Below are 15917 nucleotides of genomic sequence, written 5' to 3'. Positions count from 1 at the left end.
GTTCGAGCCCCACGGTGGGCACCTCTGTAGAGGCAGAGCCGAGTCTCTCTTGTAGCATTATTGTAACGCTGATCCCCCATCAATAGGTTCGGGGGGTTTCTCAAAAAATTAGAATAACTAAAGAACGCTTCTTTATTGTATTTCGAGAAACAATGTATACAATGCTTAGAAATTTAAGGATAGAAGCGACGTAGTTGTTCTATGTTCCAAGAGTTGGTGAGGATTTCGCCCTTCTCGTTGGCTAGCTTGTAGGTCCCGGGATTTCACCCTTCTCGTTCGTAGTCGTATGCATGCTCGTACGTGGACTCGACTGTGATGATGCCGTCGGGACCTGGCATCTTGAGCTTGAGGTAGGTGTAGTTGGGGACCGCCATGAACTTGGTGTAGCACGGCCGCCCTAGGATGGCGTGATAGGTCCCCTTGAACCCAACCACCTTGAAGGTGAGGACCTCCTTGCGGTAGTTGGAGGGAGTGCCAAAGCAGACGGGCAAGTCGATGCGCCCGAGGGGTCGCGTGCGTTTCCCTGGCACGATGTCGTGGAAAGGCATGGCACCACCCCGGAGCTATGACTGGTCGAGCTCTAGGAGCTCTAGGGTGTTGGCGTAGAGGATGTAGAGGCCGCTGCCTCCGTCCATCAACACCTTGGTGAGCCGGGTGTTGCCGATGATCGGGTCAACAACGAGTGGGTACTATCCGGGGTTTGGGACATAATCGGGGTGGTCATCCCGATCAAAGGTGATCGCCTCCCAAGACCAGTTGAGGTATCAGGGAGTGGCCACCTTAACCCAGAAGACCTCCCAGTGTTCCTTCTTTCGCTGGCGCATTGTGAGGCACGTTGAAGGCCCACCAAAGATCATGAAGGCGTTGTGCACCTCGAGGAACCTGTCGTCCTTGTTGTCGTCCCTGTCGCCGGCGCCCCTCTTCTTGGCATCGTTGTTGGGGAGCCCAAGCTTGGCATAGTAATGCCGGAGCATGGTGCATTCCTCGAGGGTGTGCTTCACCGGGCCCTGGTAGTAAGGGTAGGGCTTCTTATACATGTCGTCGAAGAGCCCGGGACCCCTGGCGGGGCCTCGGGGATTCTTGCGATCTGTGGCCGTGACTAGACCGGCCTCGAGGACCTCCTGCTTCCCTTAGCGACCCTTTTTCTTTTTCTTGGGGAGGTGGGGGGCCGAGGCCCCGGGGCCTCGTCCCTCCGCTTCCCCTTGGTGTCGTTATCGGGGAAGATGGCCCCAACAGCCTCTTCGCCCGAGGCGAAGTTGGTGGCAATGTTGAGGGGCGTGGCCGTCGAGGTCGGTATGTTCCGGCCTAACTCTCGGACCAGGTCTCAGCAGGAGGTGCCAAAGAGGAACGCTTGGACAATTTCCGAGTCGCCGATGCGGGGCAACTCGGTGCATTGCTTGGAGAAGCGTCGGATGAAGTCTCGGAGAGACTCGTCCGGCCACTGGCGACAACTCTTGAGGTCCTAGGAGTTCCCGGGGCGCACGTATGTGCCCTAGAAATTCCCGATGAAGACCTTCACCAAGTCATGCCAGTTGTGGATTTGCAAGGGAGGGAGGTGTTCGAGCCAGGCTCGTGCCGAGTCTGACAGGAACAAGGGGAGGTTGCGGATGATGAGCAGGTCATCGTCTGTGCCGCCTAGCTGACAAGCCAGGCGGTAATCGGCCAGCCACAGCTCAGGGTTGGTCTCGCCGCTATACTTTGCGAGGTTGGCCGGTTGCCGAAACCGGGCCGGGAAGTGAGCGTTGTGGATGGCCTTGCTAAAGACTCGAGGGCCAGGTGGCCCAGGGGAAGGACTATGGTCCTCCTCACTATCGTAGCGACTGCCTCGGTGCGGGTGGTAGCCTCGGGCGGGTCCATTGTTGTCATGGCGCCGTCGCCTGCTGACCACATCGTGGTCGCCTTGCGCCTCGCGTCGGTCGCCGAGGCAGTCGTGCACCAAGGGGGCCCTGTTGGCTGTCGGTGCCTGAGCGGGCTCGGGACGAATCGAGGCCTCTCTATCCTGCTGGGGCGGTGCCGTGGGTAGTTTCGAGGCGCCTCCACGCCATCGAGAGGCGGAACTTTTGGCCTGCTATACCGTGGCGGTCTCGAGGAGGTCTCGGAGCTCACCGTGGACCCGTCGCCCCTCCGTGGTAGAGGGTTCGGGCATTGTTCGGAGTAGCATCGCCGCTGCCACGACATTCTAGCTAGCGCGATGGAAGATAGGGGGTTGATCATCCCCTTCGTCGTTGTTGATGCGACGGTTGACATCGCGAGCCCTCCGCCGGGCTGCTCCGCCATCACCGCGCCCCCGCTGCTCTTGCTCGAGATTGTCTCGGAGCTGCTGCAGAAGGAGTCGGTCTTGTTCGACCTTGGCCTGAAGCTCACAGAGCTGTTCCAGGTCCAGGCGTCGAAGTTCTTCGGGGGCAAGGTTCTCGTTCTGCGCTGCCTGGGGCTCAATGCATGGAGGTGCGGCGCCACCCACCCCCTCGGGGGGCAGGGAGCGAGAACCTGCCCCTTTGTCCTCATCGCCCATGCTTGGCATCCCGAGCTCAATGTGGAAGCACTCACGAGTGGGGTCGTAAGTGCCTTCGTCATCAAAGTCGGAGTAGCTGAAGCAGTAGTCGCTCGTAGCCAGGAAGCGGCACATGGCTTCAGGGTCGCGAAGTCTAGAGAAGTCTGCTCCGGCCCACGCCTTGTCCTCCTCCGAGGAGTCAGCGTGGGTGTGGGTCGAAGTAGCGGCGTCGAGGTCGAGGGCAAAACGTTAGTGGCGTCTTGAGGGCTCCGCGTGAGCAGAAGCGTAGGCGGAAGCATAGGTGGCGGTGGCATTACTCAACCCGAAGGGGTACGGGGATGGTGCCATTGCCGGGCTTCGCTCCGTCGGAGTCGACTCCTCAGGAGGTGGCGGGGCAGAACTTGATGACGGGGCATCGCTGCATGCCACCGGTGTCTTCCCTTGCCCAAGCTTAGGCTGGACAGGTCCCCAACCAGGGACCCTGTATCAACAACCGAGCATGGGATTCCCGTGGAGCACAGTGCATCGCCCTGAGCTCGCGCGGTGTTAGGGTGGTCCCGCCTGCGTCGTGACTGGCGAGCGCGACGAGAGCGGCAGCCCAGGCGCCACCTACGCTCGGGCTGCCGGGGTGTGATGTCGTCGTCGGTCGGTGGGGCTCTGGGTGTGAGGAGTACCATATCGTACTCACATCCTAGAGACATGAACTCTAGGCTCCCGAACTAGATCATCGTGCCGAGACGCAGTGGTCGTACAGGGTCTGCCATAACTTGTTGGGATGACGAAGCTGACACGCAGTATGGCCCCTACCTGGTGCGCCAACTGTCGGTGTTTTGGACTAGCGGGCCCTCAACCGGCTAGTGAAAGTGTACTACATGCCCCTAATCCCGGATGATGATGCAAAGAGACACAAGGTTTATACTGGTTCAGGCAATAGATGCCCTACGTCCAGTCTGAGAGAGCGATCTTGTATTCCTTGCACCGAGGTGCTTGTAGTAGGGGTTTACAAGCAGGGCGAGAGAGGGAGCTAGTCCTAGGTCTCTGCGTGGAGCGGCGTGGGTTGCTTGAGATGTTGATCTCTTGCAATGCGGGAGCGTGCGTATTACAGAGTGTTGCGCGTTGCTTGCGCGTGTGTGTCTATCTAAGTCTATGTCCGTCTGTGCGTGTTTCCGTCTGTGCATGCCTCCGTGTCTAGAAACGGCCCTGGTCGCTCCCTTTTATAGTTGAAGGGGGGGGACAGGGGCGATACATGTGTTCGCCACGTGGTGGTTCATGAGCGGAGGCGGTATGTCTATGCCCTGTAGCTCGTCACTGGGGCGGTATGGTCGATGGAGCGGTCTTGTCCTTGGTGCACTAGAGCGACGCGCCGGTCACGCCCGGTCCTGTGTGACGTGGGAGCTCCTGTGATGGCTTGACGCAGGGCATGGCGCATGCTATGGACGATGTGCCGGTCGCTGTATGTCGACAGCGTAGAGAGCCGAGGCCCAGTCAGTGCAGAGGCCAAACCATTGTGGGGGGCTCGGTGGACGCGAGTCTCGAGGCTACAGGGACCCCAAAGTGGTTAGCCGAGGCTCGGAGGGAGTAGTTGATCTTTGTACGTTGATTCCGAGGCTACAGGGACCCGGACTTGACTCCCCACACCGCGCTGTCCTTGGAGCAAGTGGGGTTAGGCAGCACAGTGCCGCATAGGTGTCAGTCGTGGGCACAGTGCCGAGCACAGCGGCCGGTAACCCCTGCCCCGTCCTGTCCCGGACGGCATGGCGTTGATGCGACTCCCACCTCGTCGGTCACTCCGCTGTGTTGAGCCGTTGTTCGGCTGACGTCGCGGGAGTGATTGGCCGCGTTAGTTGGACGTGACGTCCCGGTCGAGGCGGCGGTGATGGGGTGGCTGCCGAGCCGGCCTCGAGCGAGGCGGAGAATCGGTACCTCATCCGAGGCCTTACGTGCGGGGCCTTGAGCGAGGCGGAGAATCGGCACCTCGTCCGAGGCCTTACGGGCGAGGCCTCGAGCGAGGCGGAGAATTGGTACCTCGTCCGAGGCCTTATGTTTGGAGCCTCGGGTGAATCGGAGAATCGGTACCTCGTCCGAGGCCTTACGTTTGGAGCCTCGGGCGAATCGGAGAATCGGTACCTTGTCCGAGGCCTTACGTTTGGAGCCTCGGGCGAATCGGAGAATCGGTACCTCGTCCGAGGCCTTACGTTTGGAGCCTCGGGCGAATCGGAGAATCGGTACCTCGTCCGAGGCCTTACGTTTGGAGCCTCGGGCGAATCGGAGAATCGGTACCTCATTCGAGGCCTTACGGTTTTATTTTGGGCCGAGCCCGCTTCGGGTGAGCCCGGATATTGTTCGAGGTGGGCCGGGCGGTCCAGCCGAGCCTCGGATAAGGTGGGGGTTTGCCGGTAGTTGTCCCTTGGCTTCGATTTTTACAGGGTCTAAGCGATTTTTCCGGTTCTTGTTTAGGGGACCCCTTTTTATGGTACCCGACACTACCGTTCTGCGCATTATTAACACTCAGATATCATTGAATCCACCTGTCCATTGTAGAGCTAATGGTGTGTTTGGCAACTAAAGTGGGAAGAGTGCAGGGAATTACTAGCAGTAGTTGATGAAAATTTGATTTTGTCATAATCTCCTTTTTAATTCGTGAATGGGGAATATGAGGGGAGTGTTTAAAAGAGAATTTATATTCTTTGTTTGGTGTGTGTGGGTTTTTAAGTAAGAAATGATATGACAAGTCACGATAAATGGTGAAAATACGTTCACCATCCCACTGGGAAGTGATAGGTGGGAGTTGCTTTAAATTTCTATTTTTTGCCCCACAAAAACTCACTCTCACTCGCGAAACAAACACAATATTTATAAACTCATATATTTAAACTCCCATTCCCTCGTTTCAATTACCTCGAACCAAACGTTCTGTAAGAGCACTGCTACATTACCAGATTCATCTAGACCACTTCCAATCCAATAGGCAAAGGGCCAAAAACCTTTACATGCGGGGCAAGTCTGTCTACAAATTGTATTCTATCATCCATCAATGTAATACACATAATTTAACGCTATCCACTTTAAGGTGATAATTCATGTATAAATTTAGTGCACATGACTAATAAATTGCTTACCTTTGCTACTGTTCAGTTGCCACATAGACACTCTGAAATCTTTTACTTGATTTTATGGAATTTAGTAATCAACTATTAATACATCAACTATTAGTACTATACATGTTTCCGTATCTATTCATAGTTTAACATCTTTACATATAATGTTTATGTATGTTTAGGTTGGACTATGTATTTGGCATAAAAATTGATGTGCCCATCTCTCTGTTGAGTGTATATATATGTGATCTTTTTTAGGTGATTATACAGTACAATTCAGACACTCACAACGCACGCATACTCACCCCTATAAATGCACGCAAAGCACAACGCCGTCGACGGCAATGTCGCCTACCACTGAAAGCACAACGCCGTTAAATCCTGAAATATTCTCTTTTACGTAGAGTCGAACCCAGGACCTAAGGTGCCACTGAGGCTTTTGTAACCACTATGTTCCAGTTATGATGACACACATCATGCACGTACACATTGAGTAAGTCTTTTCTATATTAACAACAACATAATCAGGTAATCTAGAACATATACAAGAGTAATTTGGAATTTTTTACAATAGCCGATAGGTACTTTAGACCTAGATTTAGGAGGTTTCTCTATGTTATTTTAAATGATAACATGTGTAGTTTAGTTACATGTTTAGGGTATATTTTAGGTTACTTTTATAATGGTAACATTTAAATAATTCAGACGAATATTTAGAGTCTGCTTTTGGTTATCTTCGTAATATCACGCATGTATAGTTTGGGGCACAGAAAATTTAGAGGTTACTTAAAACTAATTTTCATAATAACAGTAGTGGTTAGTTTAAATATAGATATGCATAATTAATTTAGACTATTTTCATAATGGCCGATGTGGTAAAAATTTAGAAAATAAAATAAATCCAATGGTTATTATTGTTAATCCTAACTAGATTTTATTTAATTAATGGCTTGATGCATCTGGATTATCTACTTTTTAGATGGATTAATATAACCGCTCTATAGTAAGTCTCTAATTAGTAAACACTAGATTTGTTTTCATAGAAGATGACGATGATGCCTGGCATCTGCAACTTATGCCGAACATTATGGATTCATTTTATGGTCTCTGACTCCAAGGACGAATATTGTGGACTTATTTTATAGCCTCTGACTCTCCAAGGCCTTGGGGGGGGGGGGGGGGGGGGGGGGGGGGGGGGGGGGGGGGATGTGGAGGGGGTGTGAGATGTGAGTTACTGGTCTTTGTGTGTTGTTCATTATGACAAAAAACCAAATTTTAATCGGTGAAGGTGGAGGCTGCTACAACCAAGTGTAATATGCTGTGCTATAACAAGAGTGTTAGCAGCCCCAGCGCAAGTTAACAAGAGTGTTAGCCTCAAACAAAAGTTGCACGTATGCCACCTAGATAGAGAAGTTGCATACTGATGTTTTTCCCAATACAAACCATCGCTCATATGTGGTCTCTGCTTTGGCTTAGCAGAAAGCATCACTGTCATCCTTGGTAGCGGGGATTGGATGCACTCGACTATTGTGATCCGTTTAAACAGCGCAAAGACCATTTTTTCTATAACGCATGTTCCACTAGCTGACTAAACTTTTTGTTAGACGAGGCATTCCATACCCTACAGGCTTCTTTGACGCACCGCACTACAAGATCATCGTTTGACGTGACGTGTATGTAGAGACTAGAAAGTCGATGTGGTGTTTGAGGTTAAAAGACACGATGTCGCGTTTGGAAAGCCCTAAGCGGCAACATCAATGATAAGTTCTCCCTCTGTCCATGTTTAGCTGTCGCTATGTGAAGCGCGCTGGTTAAACTTTTTAAGTTTGAGTAGATTTAATTTGTAAAAAATATTAGCGGTATTTATATCTTAGACTAAGTTTATTATGAAAATAGATTGATGATCTATCTAATAATACTAATTATGTCTTATAAATATTACTATGTTTCTATATAAATTTGGTTATTAAAGTTAAGAATATCTCATTTTCTTTGAAGTAATCATGGGATGGAGGGGTAGGTCAGTTCGACAGTCCATCTCTAGCGCACATCCTTGCTCAGAGTTTCATTTGTATTTAAATAAGCCGCCACATAAGTGTTTTTGATGATGTGACAATGTTTTTAAGAAGAGAGAGAAGAAGCGAGTTCCATGCTGGAGCCCGCCGGAGATGAGGCCGATTGATCGCCATGGGGGAGGAGGAAGAGAGAAGAGGAGCATGTGGGAGACAAGGGGAAGCAGCGGAACATCCCACGCGAGAAAAGATAAGGCTGAGGAAAAAACTACGTGGATGGATATGAGAGAAGAAAGGAGCGAACGAACGGCTGGTGTTTTCCTGGTGACGTGGCCCAGCTGCCTACGGGCGGCATAGAACCCAATTGTAGAGGTAAATAAATAAATGGTTGACAAAGCCAGTACATACTCATGAAAATTATATTTGTCAAATATATATAAGGCCGGTGATGATACATGTAAGGAAAATGGACACTAAGCCCATTTACTTTGGATTTTGGTGTTTGATGACCAACACAACTAAATTGGACTAATGAATTTACAAGTAATTGTTTTGCAGTTCAATAGGGTACAAGACGTGACTTGAACGAAGGCGACATGATGATCCGATGATCAACACCATAAGTAAAACCCTAGAAGCACAAGAGAAGACCCAAGATATCAAACAAAGTCCAAGCATGAAGATGGGAACCAAGCCGGACGCAAGATCGCAAAGAAACGAGCTCGATAGAGGTGACTGGATGAAAGGTCCTTGTTTGGTTTTGGTAATTGAGTAACAACTTAGGTGGACTAATTGTGTTTAATGTGAGATACACAGGTGATTAGTCCATAGGTACTTGTGTGAGCAACTTATGCCATGACGGTGAAGATGGCTTAGATTTGTTGCAAGGCTCACACATGTGATGAAGGAGCTCATTTCATATGAGACATAACATTGAGTCATGTGACTAAGGTAGAGAAGATCAAGACAAGACTTGGCTCAACGAACCAGTTGCAAGTGTGAAGGGCAAGTTGAGTGATGACTTGGCACCGATGGACCGAAGCAACGATGAAAAGCAAATGATGTCAAGATCGATGAACCAATATAGTCACGTGATGATATGAAGTGGATCATATCATTTGGTGATTGATTGGTGCATGTGTTGCATCGATATCAAAGGAGATGAAATAGAATGCGCAAGGTAAAGGTATAACCTAGGGCATTTCACTTCGCAGGTCATAGGTGTGTAGAGAAGTTGATGGCCGGATTTAGGATAGATGACCGTACTATTAAGAGGAGCAAACTTATTTGCATATCGGTCATCTAGTGCCACTTGAGCGATCTAACTTTGCATACGTGTTAGGATCGAGTGGCATTGGGAAAAGAGTGCTAATCCTTTGGAAAAATATTTGTGAAAAGCTAACATACATGCACAAGGTGTTGATCACTTGGTGGTGTTAGCACATTTACAAAGGAGATGTGGTCGGAGTTGTTGTGGATCAACTTGGCGAAGAAACGGAGGCGAGAAAGTGTCACTGTGAGTGACTGGACGCTGGCCTCAGGAGGACCTACACGCCCGGTCAAGTGGCAGTCGAGAGCGCACGGTCTCGGTCTTATGACCGAACACTGGCGCGAAGAGTGACTAACGTGCAGGGGCCACGTCCGATCATCTCTGATGTTCGCTGATGTAGTGGCATGTGCTTCTCGTTGACACGTGGTAGGCGGTGAAGGACCGGACTCAGATGCTGTGTCCGATCGTGACTCACCTGACGCGTCCAGTCACAAAACAGAGGCTCGGGGAGCTCTCTAGAAATGACCGGACTCAGGTGGTAGCGTGTCAGGTCGTGGAGCAGAGGTGCATCTGGTTAGGTGTTGGCTGCGCGCGCGGGAGCGATCTAACACGACTCGGGTGCGTCAGGTCGTGGGTTTGGCGTGTTCGGTCGTCTTGGACCATTGGCGCGCGAAGTTACCGTTGAGACCAAACGGCTCTGGCTGAACGCAGAGCGACATGTGGACGGCGTAGTGAGATCGGACACTGGGCCGGCGCGTCCGGTCATTGCGACCAGCGTGTCCGGTCAGCCCGCAAAACGCCCAGTGAAGGAGTAATGGCTAGTTTAGTCCTTGGGGCTATAAATAGAAGTGGTGGCCGGCCTTGGACCAGTTATTGAGCACCCTTAAGCCTTGGTGGCTTGTGTAGGTGTGCTTGGATGCCCTCTAACTCACTTGTGCTTGCAAGAGTGAGATCCGAATTACGAGTGAGTGTGATTCTAGTGCGTTGCATCATGAGGTTGCATCGAGTGGCACTAGGTGATCGAGTTGCAAGTTGGTGGTGCTTGTTACTCTTGGAGGTTGCTACCTCCTAGACGGTTTGATGGCTTGTGACTCCGTTGAAGCACGCGAGAAGATCGTGTGGTGCTCTGGAGAAGAATTTGTGAGGGGGATTGTGCTCACTCTGTGGGGATCACGAAGAGCAACTCTAGTTGAGCGTGTCATTGAGCTACCCTCACTTTTGGGGTAGGTTCTTGCGGTGCCTCATGTGCAGGCTTGGCGAGTGATGCCAATTAGTCATCGAACCACCAAGTGAGCGGTCGACACAACGGGGACGTTGCTTGGTGGCAACCAAGTGAACCTTGGGAGAAACTCATCGTGTCAACATTGTCTTCATCATCTTCTCGGTGGTTTGCATTCCGCGAAACACAAGCTTGTATTACTTTCATATACATTGTGCTTGTGTAGTTGCTCTTGTGACTAGTTTAGCTTTAGTAGCTTGCTAGTTGCCTTCTTGCTTGTGTAGCATAAGAAGTAGCTCCCTTGAGTGGCTAATGTGGTTTTAGTAACCTTGTTAGTCACATTGCTTAGTTTGTGTAGCTAAGTAATTTGCGCTCTCTAATTTGGCTTGTGTAGCCTTATTATTGAACATTGATAATAAGTTTAGGTGGCTTTGTGTTTTTGCTTACTAGATTGTGTAGGGGCTTCCTTGGTTGTGTGAAGTACTAGTTGCATAGGTTAGTGTGACCTTGCAAACTAGATTGGTTAGGTGAGCTCTAGCTAGCCCGGCACCTTAGTTGCTTATTTAGGATCTTTTCAAGGTGCTTGATAACTTAGATAGAGGGGTGTAGTCTTGGCTAGACCGATAGTTGTATATTTAGATAGATTACTTTCTTGTATATGTTTTGCTAAGATGAAATTAGAGGCCATAGTTTAGAGTAGATTTTTAAGTTGTCTAATTCACCACTTCTCTTAGGCGTCACCATACCTTACAATACACACTATATTAGAGGCCAACGTATCGACTAATACACCAATAGATAGTTGAACAAACCCTACTACATTATTACACACTATAACTCATGGCCGATTTCTTAACCATCGAGTCCTACATCGGCGGTCATGATATGGCTGCGATGGCAGCCGCCGCCATGCACATCCATACACATTAACAGTTTTGTGGGGATGGGAGCACATGCCGCCTTCATGCATGCAGCCACTCAAAGTCTCCATCGTACATCGATCATACATGAATTAAGGGCTCCTTTGGATACTGTGGTGGAAAAGGCACGTGGGTTTGCTCACCAAAGGGATTATCTTCCATGAACATGCCACCCCCATCCCGCTAGGCAACAAAAACCCCCTCGGAGAGAAATTCCCTGGGTACAGTTTGGGCACCGCAGGGATATAAATCCCAGCCAACCAAAAAACATTCAGAAAACTCAGGAAAAAATAAGGATTTAAAAATGCAATTGTAATATGAAAAATCAGTACCATGAATAATCTTTCAACGGTACAATACACACATTAGATTTAAAAGGTGAATTAACTTACTAATTCAAAGCACACAAACTCTTCATCTCATAGGGTAACCAAACAAATGAACTTTGATCTAACAGAAAGCTACTCATCACCATTGGCTTTAGAGCATACAAACTCTTCATCTCATAGGGTACAAACAGATGAACTTTGTCTAACATAAAGCGACTCAAAACCGTCTCATCGTCGTTGGCTTCAGTTAAATGTGTTAAGCAACCCAAGAAACCATACAAGACTATAGGTTTACGACAAAACTACAAGCTGCATTAATCTTACTACATAACCAAAGAGAAATTTTGAGTGTCTAGGCATAAATCTACTACAATCTCTCTCACAACTAGCACCAGCAGGCCAGAACATATAGAATCAATCCTGCAATTAGATGATAAAAAGCACTATTAGTCGATGCAATGTGACATTGCCCTGTTCTCTTGAACTTATCAGCCTGGCTTATCAGCCATGGTATAGTATTTTTCTCTCACAATAAATCAGCGAACAGTACTGTTAATTGCCAACAAAAATATGCTCATAACCATCTTAGATATACCACATGAAGTCAGCTTAAAATTGCCAACAAAAATATGCTAATAACCATCTTAGATATGCCACATGAATGTTCATACAATCAGACCCAAAATATCTAGTTATATGCCCACTCAATTGATTAGCTGCATGTCACTAGAAGAAAGTGACTAAAGAAAGATTCAAGGACTCAAGACTCCTTTCAGGTTCCAACATGCTGAAAGGTTGTATCAAACACCTGCCGCTAAAATACTCATGGAATAGTGGCACATGCAAACAGGGTAAAAGTTCATGTCTTCGAAAAAAGGTTCTTTCTTTATTTTGGTGGAGAACACATAGCAGAAATTTTAACACACTAGAAAATGAGATGTTGAATATGCAATAGAAATTGTACTCCTTATTACACACTCTGAATTTGAGACTCTGTTGAATATTCTAGTCCCCAAATCTTATCACATCCAGGGATAAGATGCTCTGGTCCAGTACAAGTTTATCCCAACAAAACTACTCCCGGTCCCGATGCTCGTCATCCTAACACTAATTAACAGCACCTACGTCCCTAGAACCAGTCCACTGGAACCTTGCTGGTCCATGTGGGACCTCAACAACATCAGGCTGGGCCTGTGCATTGACCACAGGCACGTCATGCCCACCCATCTCAGCCATCACAGCTGGGTAAAAAGTTGTTAAAATAAATTTATGGAGTTGTAGCATAGAAAAATGTCACCGCATATTGCAAACCAATAAACTGACAAAATTAAAGCATATAACTAATCTGTATCTCAATAAATAAAAATGGCTTCAGGTTAGTATCTCAATGAACGAAAAAAATGGCATCACATATTGCAAAAAGCCCCATCATTTAATCATTGCAAGGCCTCATGAAATGAATGTTTCAGCAGGTATACTTGAATGAAATTACATTTGACAACAAATAGAGGCATAGCAGTAACAAGGACTTGAACTAGTGTCTGCCTAAATCATGCACTGCACTTGGGAAGTACAACGAATCAACGAGTACTGCTTAAATTAACCAAACAAATATTTAGACCGGTATATTTGCAATGTTTCGCCAATCAGTAAGTTGAAACAAAGTAGTGACAAATAGGCTACTTATCGAGGATGATGCTGTACATGATGAGGAGGCTTATGCTGAACTAGTGTCTGCTTTCCTTTCTCCAGACTTGCAAGCCAACCCAAATTAAAAGCGACACTGTAGTTTGATACTCTAGTATGTTTAAGCTAGGCTTTCGCAAACTACACGTGAAACTGACTCTGACAGCAGCAGTAGGTTCGGTCAAGCTAGGCTGCACAACAGATTGCAGAAAGAAAAAAAGAGAAGGTGTTGTATCCGTATGGTATGTTTGTGTAGTAGCTGTGGGGGATTGCACGAAGAATGCATGAAGTATGTGTAACTGAGCAAGGTTATTTCAGTTGCATTCATTTTGGTCTCACACCACCGTTATCGACTTACCGTTATGGGTGGCTCAACTAAAACGCTGCCACAGATTCAGTTGCAACTAATCGGAAAGCAGGGCGGGAGAAGAGAAGCACACACACCAAGCATGCTACTGCACTACATGCATCAAAGATTCAAAGCTCGCTGTGACCTGCATAACTGATGATGACGAGCGTATGCATTGTTCCTAGGTGTCGGTGGAACTGACACTAGTGACACTGACATCATTGTGAAAAATATCTCTGAACCAAAAATAAATTGCTCAATCAATGAATAGGACAAAAACACGTTCTGATGTACACCCTTAGAACACGATTCAATCGAAAGCACCAGCCATGCCCAAGAACCGCCACCCAGTTCATCCATCCATCTATCCATTCGATTTGATTCTAAGAAGTAAAGATTGAAGACTAGTAGATCTAAGAAGAAACACACAACAAGAGGATGAGGATGAGGTGCCCAACCTGCGCGGCTAGCATAAGACGTACCAGGTACAGCCGAAGGCGGCGGCGGTGGAGGCGCGAAGACGCACGGATCAAAGTCGGAGTAGGATATAGGAGTGGCGGCGACGCCGCTGTGATAGGCTGGGACGACAACGGCTAGCGCAAGCGATGGAGGCGGTGGCGCTCAAACCCTAGCCGCCATGCTTTCCTAGGCGAGGTGACATGGGAGTGCGAGGAGGACCGAGCGAGTGCCAAGGAGATGGGGAAAGAAATAAACGGGTGCGGAGGAGTTTTTTCTATTCCTCGTCGATTGACGCGGATAGAGTCCAGAAGGCACGTGCTTTTCTAGCTCGCGACGATTCCAAACGGGCATCGGGGATCGACAGGGAAGCAAACGCATGGGCGCTTCTCCACCCGTGGATCGGGCGGGGATCCCTGCAGGTATTGGGGTACCTAAACGAGCCCTAATGGTGGCTCCCTTTCCGCCAGCTTTACTTCTCAACTATCAACTATGTAGTGTGCCCATGCGTTGCTACGGGATAACTAACAATTTATACTAAAACACATGGATCGCACGATAAGATAACAATACTGTAAAAATTAAATACCAACGTTAAAGTAACATTTAATCCAAAAAGCAAAGTTTATGAATTTAACACAGTCACAGAGTGCGCGGCGTCACAGGCTCACAAACTCTACTTATAGACCTTTCCATGATGCGGCTAAGATAATGTTTTATATTGGCAGGAAGAAATATCCGACATCCATTTCTTTCATTGTAATCCATTTATCTGGACAATGTTTGAGGTGAGGGCACGGTTACAATTTTTAGTAGCTTTGCGATATTGTCCGAAGCTATGAGATGATTGATGTCTTGCAATGATCCTTCCAGAGATTGGGTCGAATCTAACCTAGAGCCTCGGAACCCTGCATCTTTTCCTGGACGGGCTTCACTTCGGATGCGCCGGTAGCAATATCAACGATCTCTGATCGATGGACCAAGTCGTATGGATCCCCATACAATGGCTCAGACATGTAGATTTTGTTCTCCTTGTACTTTGATACACTTGTTTCACTGAAGCTTTCATTGAAATGTTTAGACACGAACAGTGTCTGATCACTGATGTCCCTCACCCTGAACCACTCCGGCGTACGGTCGTGGAGGTTGCACTTGTAGATCGCGCTGCTGTAGGTGAAGCTCTATGTCTCATGAAACGTGCTCACCATGGCACCCACAATGTGCAGCTCACCGTTTGATTCCAGGTAGCTGTGGTGGCAGAGCCCCGCAGGTGGCGGCAGCGATGACAGCAGCGTCACGGTTGGAGTAGCGCCGACAGTGTTGCTGCTGCAGACGGAGATTTCTCCAGTGTAGTTGATCGCTAAGAACTTGTCTTGGCAGTGGACGATGGACCCCACGGAGAACTCCAGTTTGGTGTCGAGTAGCGTCCATGCGCTGTCGACTCCAACCCGGCAGAACGTGACCTCCGTGGAGCACCCAAGCATGGCCATGGCCACGCACTCACGGCCGGCGGCGTTAGGCAGCACCGAGAGCACGATTTCATGGAAGAACACGTCCCTCATGTCTTCTAGCTTGATGGCTCTGCCTACGGCATCTGCGTTCCCGTAGCTATTGGTGGGATGGAGGACCCACCGGCCATGGACCCTAGACACACGTTCCGATGAGGACATCGCCGCGACGTGTTTACCTGCTAGTGGGAGCTCAACACGGGGGGGGGGGGCATGGGCACCGGCAAATGGATTTAGCAGCGTCACGGACGTCGCCTCGTCCATGAGCGCCAGCCACCCATATGAGGAGCCACACGCCACCTTGCCACGCACGTCGGGCAGCGTCTTGGACAAGACCTTCTTCTCCGGGACGCAGTAGAAGCCGACACGGTCTGAGTCGGGGTTGAACGGGAGCAGCAGTGGCCCGAAGGTCGCGAACGGGATGGCGGCGCGCCATGGGGAGCAAGCGGATCGGAAGGACGCAGCGTCGTGGCCTGACGCGAGACGCTGCCCGATCGACTCAAGGAGATCCTCTAGCAGGCCGGATCTCCAGTCAGGGAGAGGTAGGGACCTTCTCTTGGGATTGGGAGGCTGAGCCAT

General features: G+C 49.0%; 1 protein-coding gene across 1 annotated transcript; it reads right to left on the bottom strand.

The window, feature by feature from the left end:
* Positions 1 to 15011: 15011 nt before the first annotated feature.
* LOC136537297 (uncharacterized) lies at positions 15012 to 15917 on the bottom strand. Its single transcript, XM_066529321.1, has one exon. It carries the CDS (start codon positions 15915 to 15917, stop codon positions 15012 to 15014), a length of 906 nt encoding a protein of 301 aa, XP_066385418.1.

The sequence above is a fragment of the Miscanthus floridulus genome, chromosome 2, assembly GCF_019320115.1.
Source record: "Miscanthus floridulus cultivar M001 chromosome 2, ASM1932011v1, whole genome shotgun sequence".
NCBI lineage: Eukaryota > Viridiplantae > Streptophyta > Magnoliopsida > Poales > Poaceae > Miscanthus > Miscanthus floridulus.
The sequence above is the reverse complement of the archived record's forward strand: the minus strand, read 5'-3'. Positions and strand labels throughout refer to the sequence as shown.

What these genes read in the sequence shown, in the direction of transcription:
- LOC136537297 (XM_066529321.1), bottom strand. Translation starts at nt 15,917, where the DNA reads ATGGCTCAGCCTCCCAATCCCAAGAGAAGGTCCCTACCTCTCCCTGAC.